The following is a 13,235-nucleotide window of genomic DNA, read 5'->3' on the forward strand; positions in this document are numbered from 1 at the left end:
GGGCGGCGGCGGGGAGCCCTGTCGGGATCCCTCGGGACGGCGCGGGGGCGGCTGGAAAGCCCTGAGCAGGAGTGAGCGGCTCCCACCGAGCCCGGCACAGCAGCGCCGCGTTCCCTTCCCGCCGGGGCTTCCCCCTGCGGGGCCGCGAGTGCGCATGGGGGCGGCGGGCGCGGAGCCGGGAGCGGCTCCATGAGGACGGCAGGCCTGTCCGCGCCCCCGCCGCCCGCCCTGCCCTGCCCGCGCTTCCGACCCTGAGGCCCTCGGCTCGCCTACGAAGAAACTTTTCCGCAGCGTCCGAAGATGGAGCCTGCCGGCATGGATTATTTCTGCGAGCAGGTACAGCAGAAGGACGTGGGCCGCAGGATGCAGGTCGGCCAAGAGCTGCTGGAGTACCTGGGCGACCCGGCGAGGTCCCCCGATCTGGAGCAGGACCAGCAGCGCCTTGACAAAGTGATCGACGAATTAACAGCGTGGGTCAACTCCAGTAATTTTAAGGTAAGGCTGCTCGGCGGGTCTCGGTCCAGGAAGACCATGATTCATCATGGTAGGGAGGTGCAGAGCCCCGGGTTACTTTTTTAATCAGGTAAGAGCAGAAGTAAAACTACATTTGTGCCAGTATTATCCCTCCCCGCACAAAGGGGAATTCCGAAATTTTGGAAGGGTGGTTAATGTTTTATTGTGTCTATCCTTAAAAAAGCAGTAATATGGGTTTTGGTTTTGCCTTTATTGTTGGCTGGGTGGTGTTTTGGTTTTGGTTTGGATTTTTCAGGGTTTTTTCACGGCATTATGTTAAACCCCCTCACCCCTCCCCCCGCAACTATAAGGCTCACTCGGGTTGTGTTTCTTACTCAGAAACAAGAGAGATGATGATTATTTTTCGTATTTTTTCCTCGCTACCACTCCCCTTCCATGGTCTCTGCACTTGGGTGTAGTGTTTCATGGGGTTGCCATCGTTTTCTGCAGGCCGTAAAGAGTGCTGCTCCACCGGATTTGTATCACGCTGTGTGTATTTTAGGCGATTTAAGGAGTAATTGGCTTCTTGGGGTTCCTACTGTGTGTTGAAAGTTGTTTATATCGTCTTTAGGTGACTTTCCCGTACCTGGGAAGTTATACAGTATCCTCACAGCGGCCCGATGATGACTCACGTTTCGCTTTTTCCTGTGTGCGTGTGTCTTTTAGACGGAGCCACGGGAAAAGAGCGATCACTCCCTCACACAGCGTTAACACTTGCGAGTTGTTCTGACGTCGGTCAGCCGATAAGGCGATTGACAGCGCAGTTTTTGTGCCAAGGACAATCGTGTTCGCATTGGCGATTTTTAAATTTTATTTATTTATTTTGAATTTCGCCCTCCCCGCGGTGCGTGTGCGCGGCGCGGCCGGGGCAGGCCCGTGCTGCTGCCGCCGGGGGGCGCTGCCGGGCCGCGCTGCGCGCCCGGGGCTCCCGGCCGGGCCCGCTCCGCCCTGCCCTGCCAGTGTGATCCGCCCGCACTTTGGACCTTTAAACTCGCTGCTCTGAGCTTGTTCTCGCTTTTTTTTTTTCTGTTTTCTGAGACAGAGGAGGAGGGCGCAGAGCAACCTCGAAGGGCAACGTGTTCCTGAAGTGGAATTTTTGTTTTCTTCCTCCATTTGCTTTAATCCGCCAGTGTTTGCACGTAGCAACTTCTGAGATTGAGGTCTGAAAATAATAAAGGCTTAACTCTATTTGTGCATATGATTTATTTATTTTGGAAGCAGGTCTGTCAGTAAAGGTCGGGTTAGCTTGAGGAAGTAGCGTGTGCTGGACAAATATAGTTTATTTGCCTTTAAATCCATCATCTGAGGGTAGCTGTTGGTGAAAAAAATGATTAGTGCAAGACCTAGACAGGTCTTTAAAAATACTCTTTTTCATGAAGAATGGTAGCTACTTAATAGGGTAATGTAAGAGTTTCTTCCTGCACTTGTAAATTAACAGAATTAGGCATTAAGCCTGGAAATTCAATTTTCAAGATGTATTTTTAATAGTGCAAGACATTTTGTTTGCTGTTGATGTAGGGTGACAGAACTCCAGAGCTGTTGGGACTGTGGGATCAATGAGAACTAGGCAGCGCTCCACAAGCATCAGTCACAGAAGGGAGATCCCCTAGTCCAACCTCCCTGCTAAAGCAGGTTCACCAAGAGCAGGTTGCACAGAATCACAGCCAGGTGGGTTTTGAATATCTCCAGGAGAGACAACACAACCTCTCTGGGCAGCTTGTTCAAGTCCTCTGTCATCCTCAAAGTAAAGGAAATATTTCCCTTGTATTCAGATGGTGCTTTTGTATTTCAGTTTGAGCCTGTTGCCCTTACGACATGGCTGGGTACCACTGAAAAGAGTCATGTAGAATGAGAGTATTACAAATTCTGAGAATTTTAAAGATCGCTTGCAAAATCATTACAGTATTTTTGTTACATCTTCTCTATGTGCACTTACTGGTGGCTCCTTGTTGTGTTTCAAAGCATGTCACATATGTTAGAGCACGGTGCTAGTCATGGGTTTGATTCCTCTAGGGGTCATCACTTCAGAGCTGGGCTTGATGATTCTTGTGGGTCCCTTCCAGCTTGGAAGATTCTGTGGCTATATTAATGGCAACAGCTCAAGATCTTGGGTGTTTTGCTCATGATCAGTACCAGTGTTCCTGGCTGTGGTAGTGACTGCCAGCGTGTGCTGCTTCAAAATGAAGATTAATATTCTAGAAAAATGGCATGTGTTTTATTTGTGTATTTTGTCTCATGCCAACATAGATGTTACACATTTAATTGTTGTGTCCTATTTTGTTATTACAGTCAGGCCCTGTACAATAGAAAATAATGAATGCCACAGACTCATGTGTCTTCTCAAAAAAAAACTAGTGATTTTTGATTGCTGTATTATTTAACATATTGTTAGTCACCCTCTACTGAGAAATGGATACATAGAGCACTTAACAGTTCTGCTTATTGTCTTTCTTTTGTATCTTGCTAAAGGTCTTGCAGGTCTCCAGAGTCCTAAAGTAATGAATCCCTCCCAGTTGACATGACTGGTGATATCACAAACGGTGATAATGGCTGGAGACTCAGAACTGCTGAGCTAGATGAATTGGAAATACAAGTGGGGAATGCTGGAGGAAATTTTGATGGAGAGCATTATTTCTGCTTGTGGTGATGGGTATGGATAATAAGGGGATAACTAATGTGACTTGCCCTGAATGTGCCATATTTTTTATTCCCACTGAAAGCTCAGTTCTTGCATGCAGTGTACTCTGCTGACTATAGTGAAATTGGAGATGCATGATCTGAGAGCTCTGGTCTCAACTCTTAAGCTGTGCCTGTGAAGAGAAAACTTTCTATGATATGCCACCCTAGAAAGTTTTTGGCTCATGTAACCAGAAGGGAAAGACTCTGGAGGAGTTATAGGAGGGTTAGCTTGACAGGCTTGATAGTGAGTGGGGAAAAAAGAGAATAAGCATTCAGTAAACAAGCTGGACTCAATGATCTTAAAGGCCTTTTCCTAAGCGATTCTTAATTCTAAATGTGGGCTAGTTATCAGCAAGGTTGAATTAACCCATCCCCAAAAGATTTTGGCCACATAAAACAGACAGTGCTTTTGCTGTTCTGAAGTTTGCAACTCTTTATAGTTATTTAATAAACAACCTGGCAATTCCATACTGAGAGAGCAGATAGGAAAATTTCTGAGTTCGTCTTGCTCATTGAAGTGGAAAACACAATTACTAGCTTGAGTTACTGGTAAAACAAAAAGGTGGGATTAAGCATGTGTTGACTCATCTGCAGGTGGTTCAGGGTTGTAGCGAAAATTGGTTGCAGAACATAGGGAATGACCTAGAGAGAGATGAGTCAATGTTGAATTATGAGGACTTCAGTTGCGATGTGTATGCAGTGATGGATTGGTGTACAAAGACTCTCAAAAGCTTTGCAACATCAGGGAGTATAAAGAAGATGTGCATAATTTAAACTTTTATTTTGTATCTCACTAGAATAGAATTCCCGACTGAACTCAAAATTGGTTGCTTGGTGATCTGGTTTATTTTGTATTGGTTGGGTCTAATCTCTCTCCTACAATGCAGAGATTTGTGGTTTTGGGTATATGTCAGACCCCATCCCCTCTTCCTCAACTGTTTTCCCAAGGCTATGAGGAGTAAGAGTAGGTAAGTTGAATGCAAATTATTAAGAGTTGAGTGATAGAATTATTCTGCTGGTATTTGGTCTCAATCTGAAATATTTAGCAGTCTCAGGAAATGAGAACAGTGCTACTTTTTCTGTTTGGACTCTCAGGTCAACTTCAAACAGTAAATGAGTTAGCCATTTTGAGTGTGGTACTACTGCTAGATACTTGCTGGTGTTACTGGGTTAGCCTGGATCTTCATCTATGTATACATGGGTTGTGTTTAACACATGTGTTAGTTCTCTCTCATGCTCCGTAGTCACTTGAAATAATTACAAGATTATCTAACTGTGCAGTCTGGTGACTCAAACTGTTCTATGTCTGACTCAAGTAATCTGGAAATCTGCTTTGAACTCCTGCTGAAGAGATGTGGGATGGGGAAATACTGCTTTTAATGTAGAGCTTTGCAAATTTACTCTTGGTTGTTAGTATGTTGTCGAGTCTTTTAAGAATGCCAAAATTGAACAATTACTCTCATTAAAATTATTGTTGAGCAACAAAGCCACCTTTTGGTTCTTAAAAGAAATCACACCTGATCAGAACTTAGAAAAAAACTATGACTAAAATGGTGTTAGTTTCTCCAGGTAATTTTATATGAGAAGAGTAATCAGGAATGTTTGTGACTACAAGTCACTTTTGCATTTCTTACCTTTGTGGTCAATATCTTAGCTTGTTTTATTCCTCAGCTGCAGTAGAAAAGTAATTAATAATTGCTAGTTTTATGCCAGAGCAGCAGATTGTTTGCCATGGGAAAAAGAAAATCTGATTTCACTCTATTTCTTTCTGATAGTGTGGATAAGCTGTTTCTTTTAGGCAAATCCTTGGAATTATCTCTTATTCTATGCATCTTGAAGAGTGAGATTTTTCTGAGGTTTGTCTCAGTGCCAAATACCAAAAGATACTAAAATACCAGTAATATTGGTGTTGCATTTTTGTATTTCCTTGGATTGGCAAGTATTTATTTTGGTTTGTCTTGAGTTCAACAAAAGGCCAGCAGGAGGAGCTTTCAATTTCCAGAAGGGAAGAGAAGATTTGAAGTGTAATTTTGCAGATAGGTAAAGACAAGTGGTTGGGATGCTTGTCTGAAGTACTTGCAGAGAGATGACAGCAGTAAAAACTTGGCTGACCACATATATGTGTGTGAAGTGGAACCTACAATATAAAAATTACCTGAATACAGTGGAGATACTGAGATCTGAAAAAAGAGAGTTCAGAGATAAAACATGTGGAGTTGGACATTTAATTAGAAATGACCAAATGCACAAATGCAGGATGTGGGGTGTGTGTGTAGCAGACCTTAGGAAGAAAATGTGTGGGTTGTTTTGGAGCTGAAGTTGAACACAAGCCAACATATGCTACACAAAAGGCAAATGCCATAGTGACATAGTGAGTTGTAGGACTGTAAGATGCAGGACAGAGAAATGGAATAAAAGAGGACCCTGCTAAACATTAATTTTCAGTTACGGTGTAGATTCCAGTATTTCCTTAGTCTTTGTTAGCAAATGCTGGTAATTTAAATGTCTTTGTTGAAGAAAAAAACTTTGACTTTGAACTCTTTGCTGAATTTCATTCTTTTTTTCTTCAAGTTTTGTTTGATCTTGGCTGTGTGGGAGCTGCTTTCTTTTTTTCTATGTAGTGAGAATGTGGTTTGACCTGTCCATGTGTGAATCCAATTTTAGTTTTCAAATTCAATTATTTGATTCCTTCTTGAGTAATAATTACTATTTTTTAATGTAATATTTATGTTCTCTTCATGATACATTAGGTGTAATGGAGTATTAGCCAAATAATCAAGCAGATCTCCTGAAGACAAGGGACTCTTCCAAGAAGTTTTAATTATTTTAATTAAAATTAATTTTATCTGGTCTTTAGTTGGGTATGGGGAATATATAGTCTTAAAGTCTCAGGCATCTCCTTCAGAGGTGGAATTGACAGTTCTCAGTTGTCTTGCAGCTTCAGTTTGTGTTATCCAGCCTAACTGTACTCACTGTTGAAACTGCAGCTCAGCTGCTCACGGGGCCAGGTGTTCTGTTCTCACTGTTGTTCCTGAGGCACTTAACGTTTTGTCAATGTTCAATTCATTTTCCAGTGTTTCAGCAAGCTGATTTGACTCATGTTACAGGCGATTTCAGTGCACCAGATCAAATGCATTTGCAGGCCAAGAGGGATAACAGGAGCGTCACTTTTAGCCTGCAGTTTGATTGATTTGGGTGTGGGTAGAGAGCCTTTCCAAGCCCTGTGCAGTGTGTCAGAGGAGAGGTGCGTCCTTCAGAGCAGAGCTGGCAGCAGTCAGGGCGTGTGAGCCCAGCGATTTTAGCAGCTTTGCTGACTGAAGCAGTTTCTGTCCCTGGCTGAGGAGTGGTGCTGGTGCGTCATGCCTGCATGGCTCTGATGGCAGTGCTTGTGAGGCTGCCCAGCTAGCAGGCTCAGGGAGGAGACATGGCTCAGGAGGTGCCTTCTCTTCTTCTTTGTTGTGCTGGTTCCCTAAAGTGGGCTGCAGTTCAGCTGCATGAATGCTGCTCTTCCCACAGCAGAGGAGCTGCTGCAGAGGTGGGAGTAAGTAGCAGAGAATGGGGGTCACTGTATGTTTGATACAATTTAAATAAGAGGAAATGGGAAAGGAAATTAGAGACCTTGGGCACAAAAAGAATTAAATTCTTTTGAAAGAACCAAGTCCTGAAATAAAGTGTTTCTTTGTTTTGCACCATCAATGTGCTTAGAAAGGCTTTCGACTGCAATTTTCTTTGGGGAAAAAAGTTTTTTAATTAATTATTTATTCAAAAGAGAAATGCCATACATCTCATTGTCTTCCCACTGAATCTTGCTTTTAAAGAGGCTCCGTTTTGAAACTTTATGTGCTGCACTAGAAAAAGTTCTAGCCAGACAATCTCAAAAAAAATGGCTTACAATGTCAAGTGTTGCTGCATCATATACTTTTGGGTTTTGCTCATGGTCCTTGGAACAATGTTTATGAAAAATTTCTTACAATAGGTAAGGGAAGAATGTTTAATCCACGTCTGAAGTAAACTGGAGATGCTCCTGTAATGGATCAAGCAGGAGGCAGTACACAAATTTTAGAATACTGTATTGTCCACATAATACAGAACAGTTCGGAGATCATGCTTGCAGTCTGAATTCAGTTTGAAGATGATGAAAGATTTTAAAATAACAGAAGGTTGTAAGCTTTTTTTTTCCAGTGATCATTTTGAGTGTTACATCAATGTGTTCTAAGAATCAATTCTTAGAATTGGCTAAATGTCTCTTAATTAATGTGAGCAGACAAGATAGGAAGCTAAAGTTCCCAACTTGGGGAAAGGGCATTAAAGCATCTTTCCGTTTATTTTTAATAACCTCTAAAATTTTTATGAGACCACTTTGCTTGCTTGTTCTGGCTGCAGTGTAGGAGAGGTCAACATAACAGGGACATTGCAGAATTGTGCCTCTTGAGAGGTCCCCTGAAGAAGCCAAGCCTTTCAGTGCAGAAGTACACTTGTCACTCTCTAGATAAATACAGGTGATTCATTCAGCAATCCTCTCTGGTAGTGTGGTTGCTTGCACTGCATCACATCTGAACATATTCTGTGGTTGGCCATCACAGGAGAATTGTGAAGGGAAGGTTATCAGAGGTTTGATAGTCTGTTGTATTGCACTAGTTTATTTAGTTGTTGTTTTGCACTGGAGATTTGCACTGAGTAGTCTTTATATTGCACTGAAAAGTTTATGTTCTATCACATGGTTTGTTCACACGGATTCTTACAATAGTCTATACCCCTTTTGAGACAATGAAGTTGCAGCTAATAGGTAGTTTAACAGTAGCAAAGATGGGACGCTTAGGAGAATCTTACCTTGTAGTCCAAAATATAGTTGCAAAACATCATTTTGAAGGCAGTAGCCTTGCATTTTTAGGTAGAGGAGGCTCTGCATTTGCTAATGAACTTGGACTCCAGTTGTTGATCTTGAAGACTTTGTTAGATACCAGCAACTCTTCTCTCTCCTTGCAATGTGATGTGATACGTATTAAGAAAAAATCATACCATTGGAATTGGAAGTGTGTCATTAGTGCTCTTGAAGGTGAAAGAAAGCAAGAGAATGGAATTAATGCTTTCTTGTCAGCTAAAATATCTACAGTATAGGTAATGTGTGTGGTAGCTTCAGCAGCTGGGTCTGCAGTTTTTGCTTCTGTCAGCAGAGGCAGCTGTCCAACTGCTGCTGAGTGGCAGGGAGAATGGAGTCTGAAGATGTTGTGGCTGGGACTGAAAAACCACACAGGTTGAAGAAATGACCCAGAAAAATGGAAGTGTCCTTCTGCTCATGGGGCCAAGGGCATGCTTAAGTATCTGCAAGCTTTTGAGTTAAGGGAGGGAATGGAGTATGGATAGATCTCTGCAGATGGGGGAAGTGGATAGAATTGGAGTGGGAAACAGTAAAGGGAGCAAGAAGTATGGAATAGGGGAGCAGAAGTGTGTCCTGAAAGATGAATAGAGAGAACTAAGAATATGAAACTTGAAGAAGTGAAGTACAAGATAGTGCATGAACATAAATATTTTTGTTTCATGTTGAGCTGCTTGCAAGGTTCTTGAGATTATGAGAATTAAGAAAAGTGTACCTTGTGTCTTGACTGACAATACTTTAAAAAAATCATCCCATGAAGTTTTTGCATGTATCTTGTTCCAGTAGTACGGTGCTGGAACAATGCTTGCTCTTGCAGGGCGTAGTTGTTTGGCATGCTGTGTCCTGTTTGTCAGTAGTTGTTAGTGATACCACAGCTGTCCCCACGGTGACAGGAAGTCCAATGCCTTAAATTCATTCTTTGGAGTCCCAGATTGGGACCTCCATAATTCCCCCATTAGATTCTCATGACTAGTTCACAGATCCTGTTCTACAGAACCCATATTTCCATGTACAGTTCAGAGATCCTATGACCAAATCCAAGGACATTTGTATTAAGGTCATTTGGCAAGTTACACAAGTAGAGATGTTTTCCTGGTAGTGTCCTGCCCCTAGCTGTCCCCCACAGGGATAGGAAATTACAGAACCACAATGAAAATAACAGTAAGTATGCATGGTTATCCAGGTATGGTTTGAAGAACAGTATTTCTTTTTCTAGGAGAAAACTTAGGTGCCTGGAAGTTGTCCACAGAAGGGCAGGGGAAGTGCTGGAAAGTGTGTGCAGAAGGAGAGCTGGAAAAAGATCAAGTTTGCAGAGCAAGAATAGGCTCAATTACTAATCACTGGTTCTATTCATAATCGTTTTTTGGTTGGAACATCTTGATTTCACTAAAGAGTCTGGTCTTATTTATCCAGAACAGATAAAATATTTCTCAGTTGGTTTGGCAACTTCGTTGTGATCTGAGAAGTCAAGGATAGGCTTAATACTGGCTTGTTAAAGAATAGCAAAACCCAACTCTAGTTCAAATGAGCCTAAATTTCTTTTTCCCTATGAACTTTAAAAGCACTGTTTAAATGCCTCAGACAATGGTAAACTGATGAATCACTCTCAACATACAAAGGCTCTTTCTAGACAGCAAGCAAAAGGCTTAATGAATGCAGAGTAAGAAACAAATCCATTGATTTTAATCCCAGAAGGCATTCATCCTTCATTGGAGCTGTTGGGGAAAGAGCAGTGATGCTGGTGAAAGGTTTTTCTGTTGATAGTGGAGAGCCTGTGTTGGTAAATGGTCCCACACAGTGCCTCAGAACCTGGAACCTCTTTGTTGCAGGTCTTCTGCAGAACCTCTAAGTTCTTCCTCAATTTACAATTTTTTATTCTTTTTTTGAATGATGTTTACATGACCCCGTATAAATTAGGAGCTCTTTCCAAAGGGCTGCTTGAATACTGCACAGATGATACCTATCAGGAGATGCTAAAGCTTAGAGCATTGTGTATCAGAACAGAGAAATATTAAAACTGATGTACAAAACCAGCAGGTGGTAGTTCACTTGCTATCCTCTGTAGTTGTGTGGTACAGCTGACTTGTTTTGTGATGTGGAATGAGAGCTAATTTTGTAGCTAGAGCAGTTTTCCATTACTTCAGCTTGTGGCCACGCTGACATTTTAACTCTTCAGTTATTGTGACTTTTCATACCTGTTACCTTTTCAGAGTTGCAGACTACAGAAAACTTTGCATGAGGTAAAGCTCATGCACGTCTGCTTTACTCTAAGTTTCTGAGTTCTTCATGAGATTGGAAGTCTTCAAGACAGATTTTGCAGAGATAATCTAATGTGTGGAGAAGAGAGAAACTTTTAAAAATGTATCTTAACAGATGAAAAGGCTCCTGTTTGTGCAAAACACTTGCATGGAAAGGTACCTTAAAGTTGTCAGTGCAAGTCTCAGGTGGGTTTGTAGTCAGGAGACAGAAGCATAGGAAAACTGTGGCTCCAGAAGGAATTTATTTCTTTCAGACACTCGTTTTTAGACAGAGCTTTTGACTATGGTTTCATATTGCTTGATAAGCTGGAAAGTAACATTAAAGGAAAAACCTTGTGGAAAGCCTTGACATTACCACAAAAGCTAATTTATATGTCTTTTTTTTGTCTAAGTAAGTTACTAGCTATAGTATTCCATTTCCCTAATATGTAGATAGTTACTTGTTGGCAATATATTAATTTAAGCCAGTGATGCCATCCATTTATATATGTTATCCTGAGTTTTATTATGTAATAGAATTGTGTCTGGGTGAGTTGTACTAACTACCAACTAAGTTTTATATCTCGTTTTTAAAAGAAGATCTGCTGTGCAAATACCGAATTTATTAAAACCAGCTTCATTGTGTGGTTGCTTCTAATCCTAGGTTTTTTGAGGGCCTTATTTCTCTAGTTTCCTGTAGAAACAAGGCTTGTATGATGCTGTGTGCGTGGGCCATGTGTATCACATGCATATCCAGTCTGATTTTCTTCTGGCCTTCTGCCTAGTGTGGACAATTGAGACAGATAGGGATCTTAAGGAAACAGAGGGGTCCAAAAAATGCAGATCCAAATGTTATGAAAATAAACAGCTAATAAAGGAGAGGAATTCTAGTCATGAGTTCATGGGGGAAAACGTGCAGTACATGTCTTACTAGAAAATAAAGAGGAGGAAAAGCTGTAAGGAACACCCAAGCTTGAGGAGGTTGTTCCTTTGACAAATGGTTGTTCCATTTGCACCTTCATGGGCAGCAGCAAATTGGGGTAACTACAAGTTGTGAAAATGCAGGTTCTGGTGTTCCTTATGAGCTATTGTAGGAAATAGAGAAGGAGGTATTGGAACAATATGCAGGATAGTAAACAGCAAAAGAAGTGTGCCTACTTCTTAAAATAATTTTGTCAAATTGATAATTTCTGTTTGTGTTTTTGTTTCTGTATTAGTGGATATTGTTGTCTGATCTGGTTGCTGTGCGTGAATGGGAAATACCTCAAAACTCCAGTAGTATTTTGCATTTCCTTTTTTTTTCTGTTTTGGTTTAGTTTTTGTTTGTTTTTTTTTTTTTTTTTTCATTGTTGTGGGTTGAGTTGGTTTCTGTTTTGGTTTAGTTTTTCTTGTTGTTTTCATTTGGTTTGAGGGGGGGTTCTTTATTATATGTTAATGATCAAATGAAAAATTAAGCTTCCCTAATTTAACAAGCAAGTGGAAAAATGGTCTACTCTGGACCACTAGGGAAAGCAGAATTAGCTTCTCAATTATTTTCTTTGGGGAGTTTGGAAAATGATGTAATGACCTTAGTGGATGAGCTAAGTGGCCAGAAGTAAGCTCCTGGAGGAAGCTCTTAGCATCTGGGAAACGTTTAAAACATGTCTTTGTTTGGGTTTTGTGGTTGAAAATAGGAAAACATTGGATTTCTAATACTTATTTTCTTCTGTTTTAAGACAAGAATTAAAAATCTGAATTGCTCTGGTATATGTAAATAAACTTGATCCATTTCAAACATATTTTGATAACTTTGTCTTGATAGGAACTTTGAAAGAATTGTTAGCTCTTCAACTGAAACTTTAAGATAGCTTTTCAGCATACTTGCATTTCTATGCTTAAGTTATTTGCAATATATTCTAAAAATTATTTGCAATATAATCTAAAAACCAGATCAAAATCATTGATCTGGTTTATAATATTTAATGCTTTTGTTTCAACAGGTAGCACTACTGGGATTAGATGTTTTAGGTGCCCTTGTGGACAGACTATCAGGACGCTTTAAACCCTATATAGGAACTGGTAAGTGAAATACAACTTTTTTTCCTAAGACCAAACAGTAAAAGACACTTCCCCCCTCTCCTAGGAGCTGAAGTGGAACATGTTGAAAACTTCTTGAGCTAATTATAATGTACTGGCAGGTATTTTACTAGTATTGGAATTGAAATAATTATATAGTAGCATGTCAGTATTCATTTGTCACTGATTTCTTAGGTGGTGGTTAGGACTTTTTAAAGGTTCCAGGAGTGCCTTTCTAGTAATTAGTTCCATGCTATATAGTTGCTTACCACTCCCTGAGACAGTCATCTAAAATTTACATTGAAACACAAGTCCTACCTTCAACTTGTGTTAAAGATGGAAGGTTTTATTTGCAGATCACTTTAATCAGAGCTTTATGTCTGCTGAAGCCTGTAGTCTCAGAGGATTATGTGGTCCACCTTCTGTTAGATAACTTGGCTGTAGCTTTTAGTAGTCTAAAGTTTTTATGGGATGAAAAAAAAGTACTAACTCTTATTCCTATGTGAAATGTTTACTCAAATGAATTTCAGATTAATGGATTTACATGTGTTGGACTGAGACCTTTTTTCTGGGAGGTACAAGCAAACTACACTTATCAACTCATTTTGCTGCTGGCTTTGAAAAGAGCTAGTGATATTAGGATATTAATGTTGGTTTTATAGCACTGGCTGTTTTTGACAGAAGCTTCTAGTGAATGTCCTTTTTCAAAATTTGAGTAAGTTACATCATTTTCCCTGATCCCAGCTATCTCAAATTGTCTGTCAAAATTTTATGTGTCTAGTTTTGTAATTAAGAGCTTTGAAATAAAATTTCAAAGTTCAGGAATACAAAGTATAATTTATGACAAGCTGCTAACTAAATTAATTGAAAGCTTA

At 40.5% G+C, this 13,235-nt stretch overlaps 1 protein-coding gene across 23 annotated transcripts in view; it reads left to right on the top strand.

Moving 5' to 3' along the window:
• Positions 1-285: 285 nt before the first annotated feature.
• CLASP2 (cytoplasmic linker associated protein 2) overlaps positions 286-13,235 on the top strand; it is a 145,761-nt gene continuing 132,811 nt past the window's right edge. For all 23 annotated transcript variants that reach the window (XM_054515117.1, XM_036405153.2, XM_054515121.1 and 20 more), the window contains exons 1-2: positions 286-495; positions 12,285-12,363. In XM_054515117.1, the coding sequence (XP_054371092.1) occupies positions 301-495; positions 12,285-12,363 (274 nt within the window). In that variant the 5' untranslated portion in view covers positions 286-300. The remainder of the gene's footprint in view (positions 496-12,284; positions 12,364-13,235) is intronic.

This window comes from Molothrus ater, chromosome 1 (assembly GCF_012460135.2).
Source record: "Molothrus ater isolate BHLD 08-10-18 breed brown headed cowbird chromosome 1, BPBGC_Mater_1.1, whole genome shotgun sequence".
In the NCBI taxonomy this organism is placed as follows: domain Eukaryota; kingdom Metazoa; phylum Chordata; class Aves; order Passeriformes; family Icteridae; genus Molothrus; species Molothrus ater.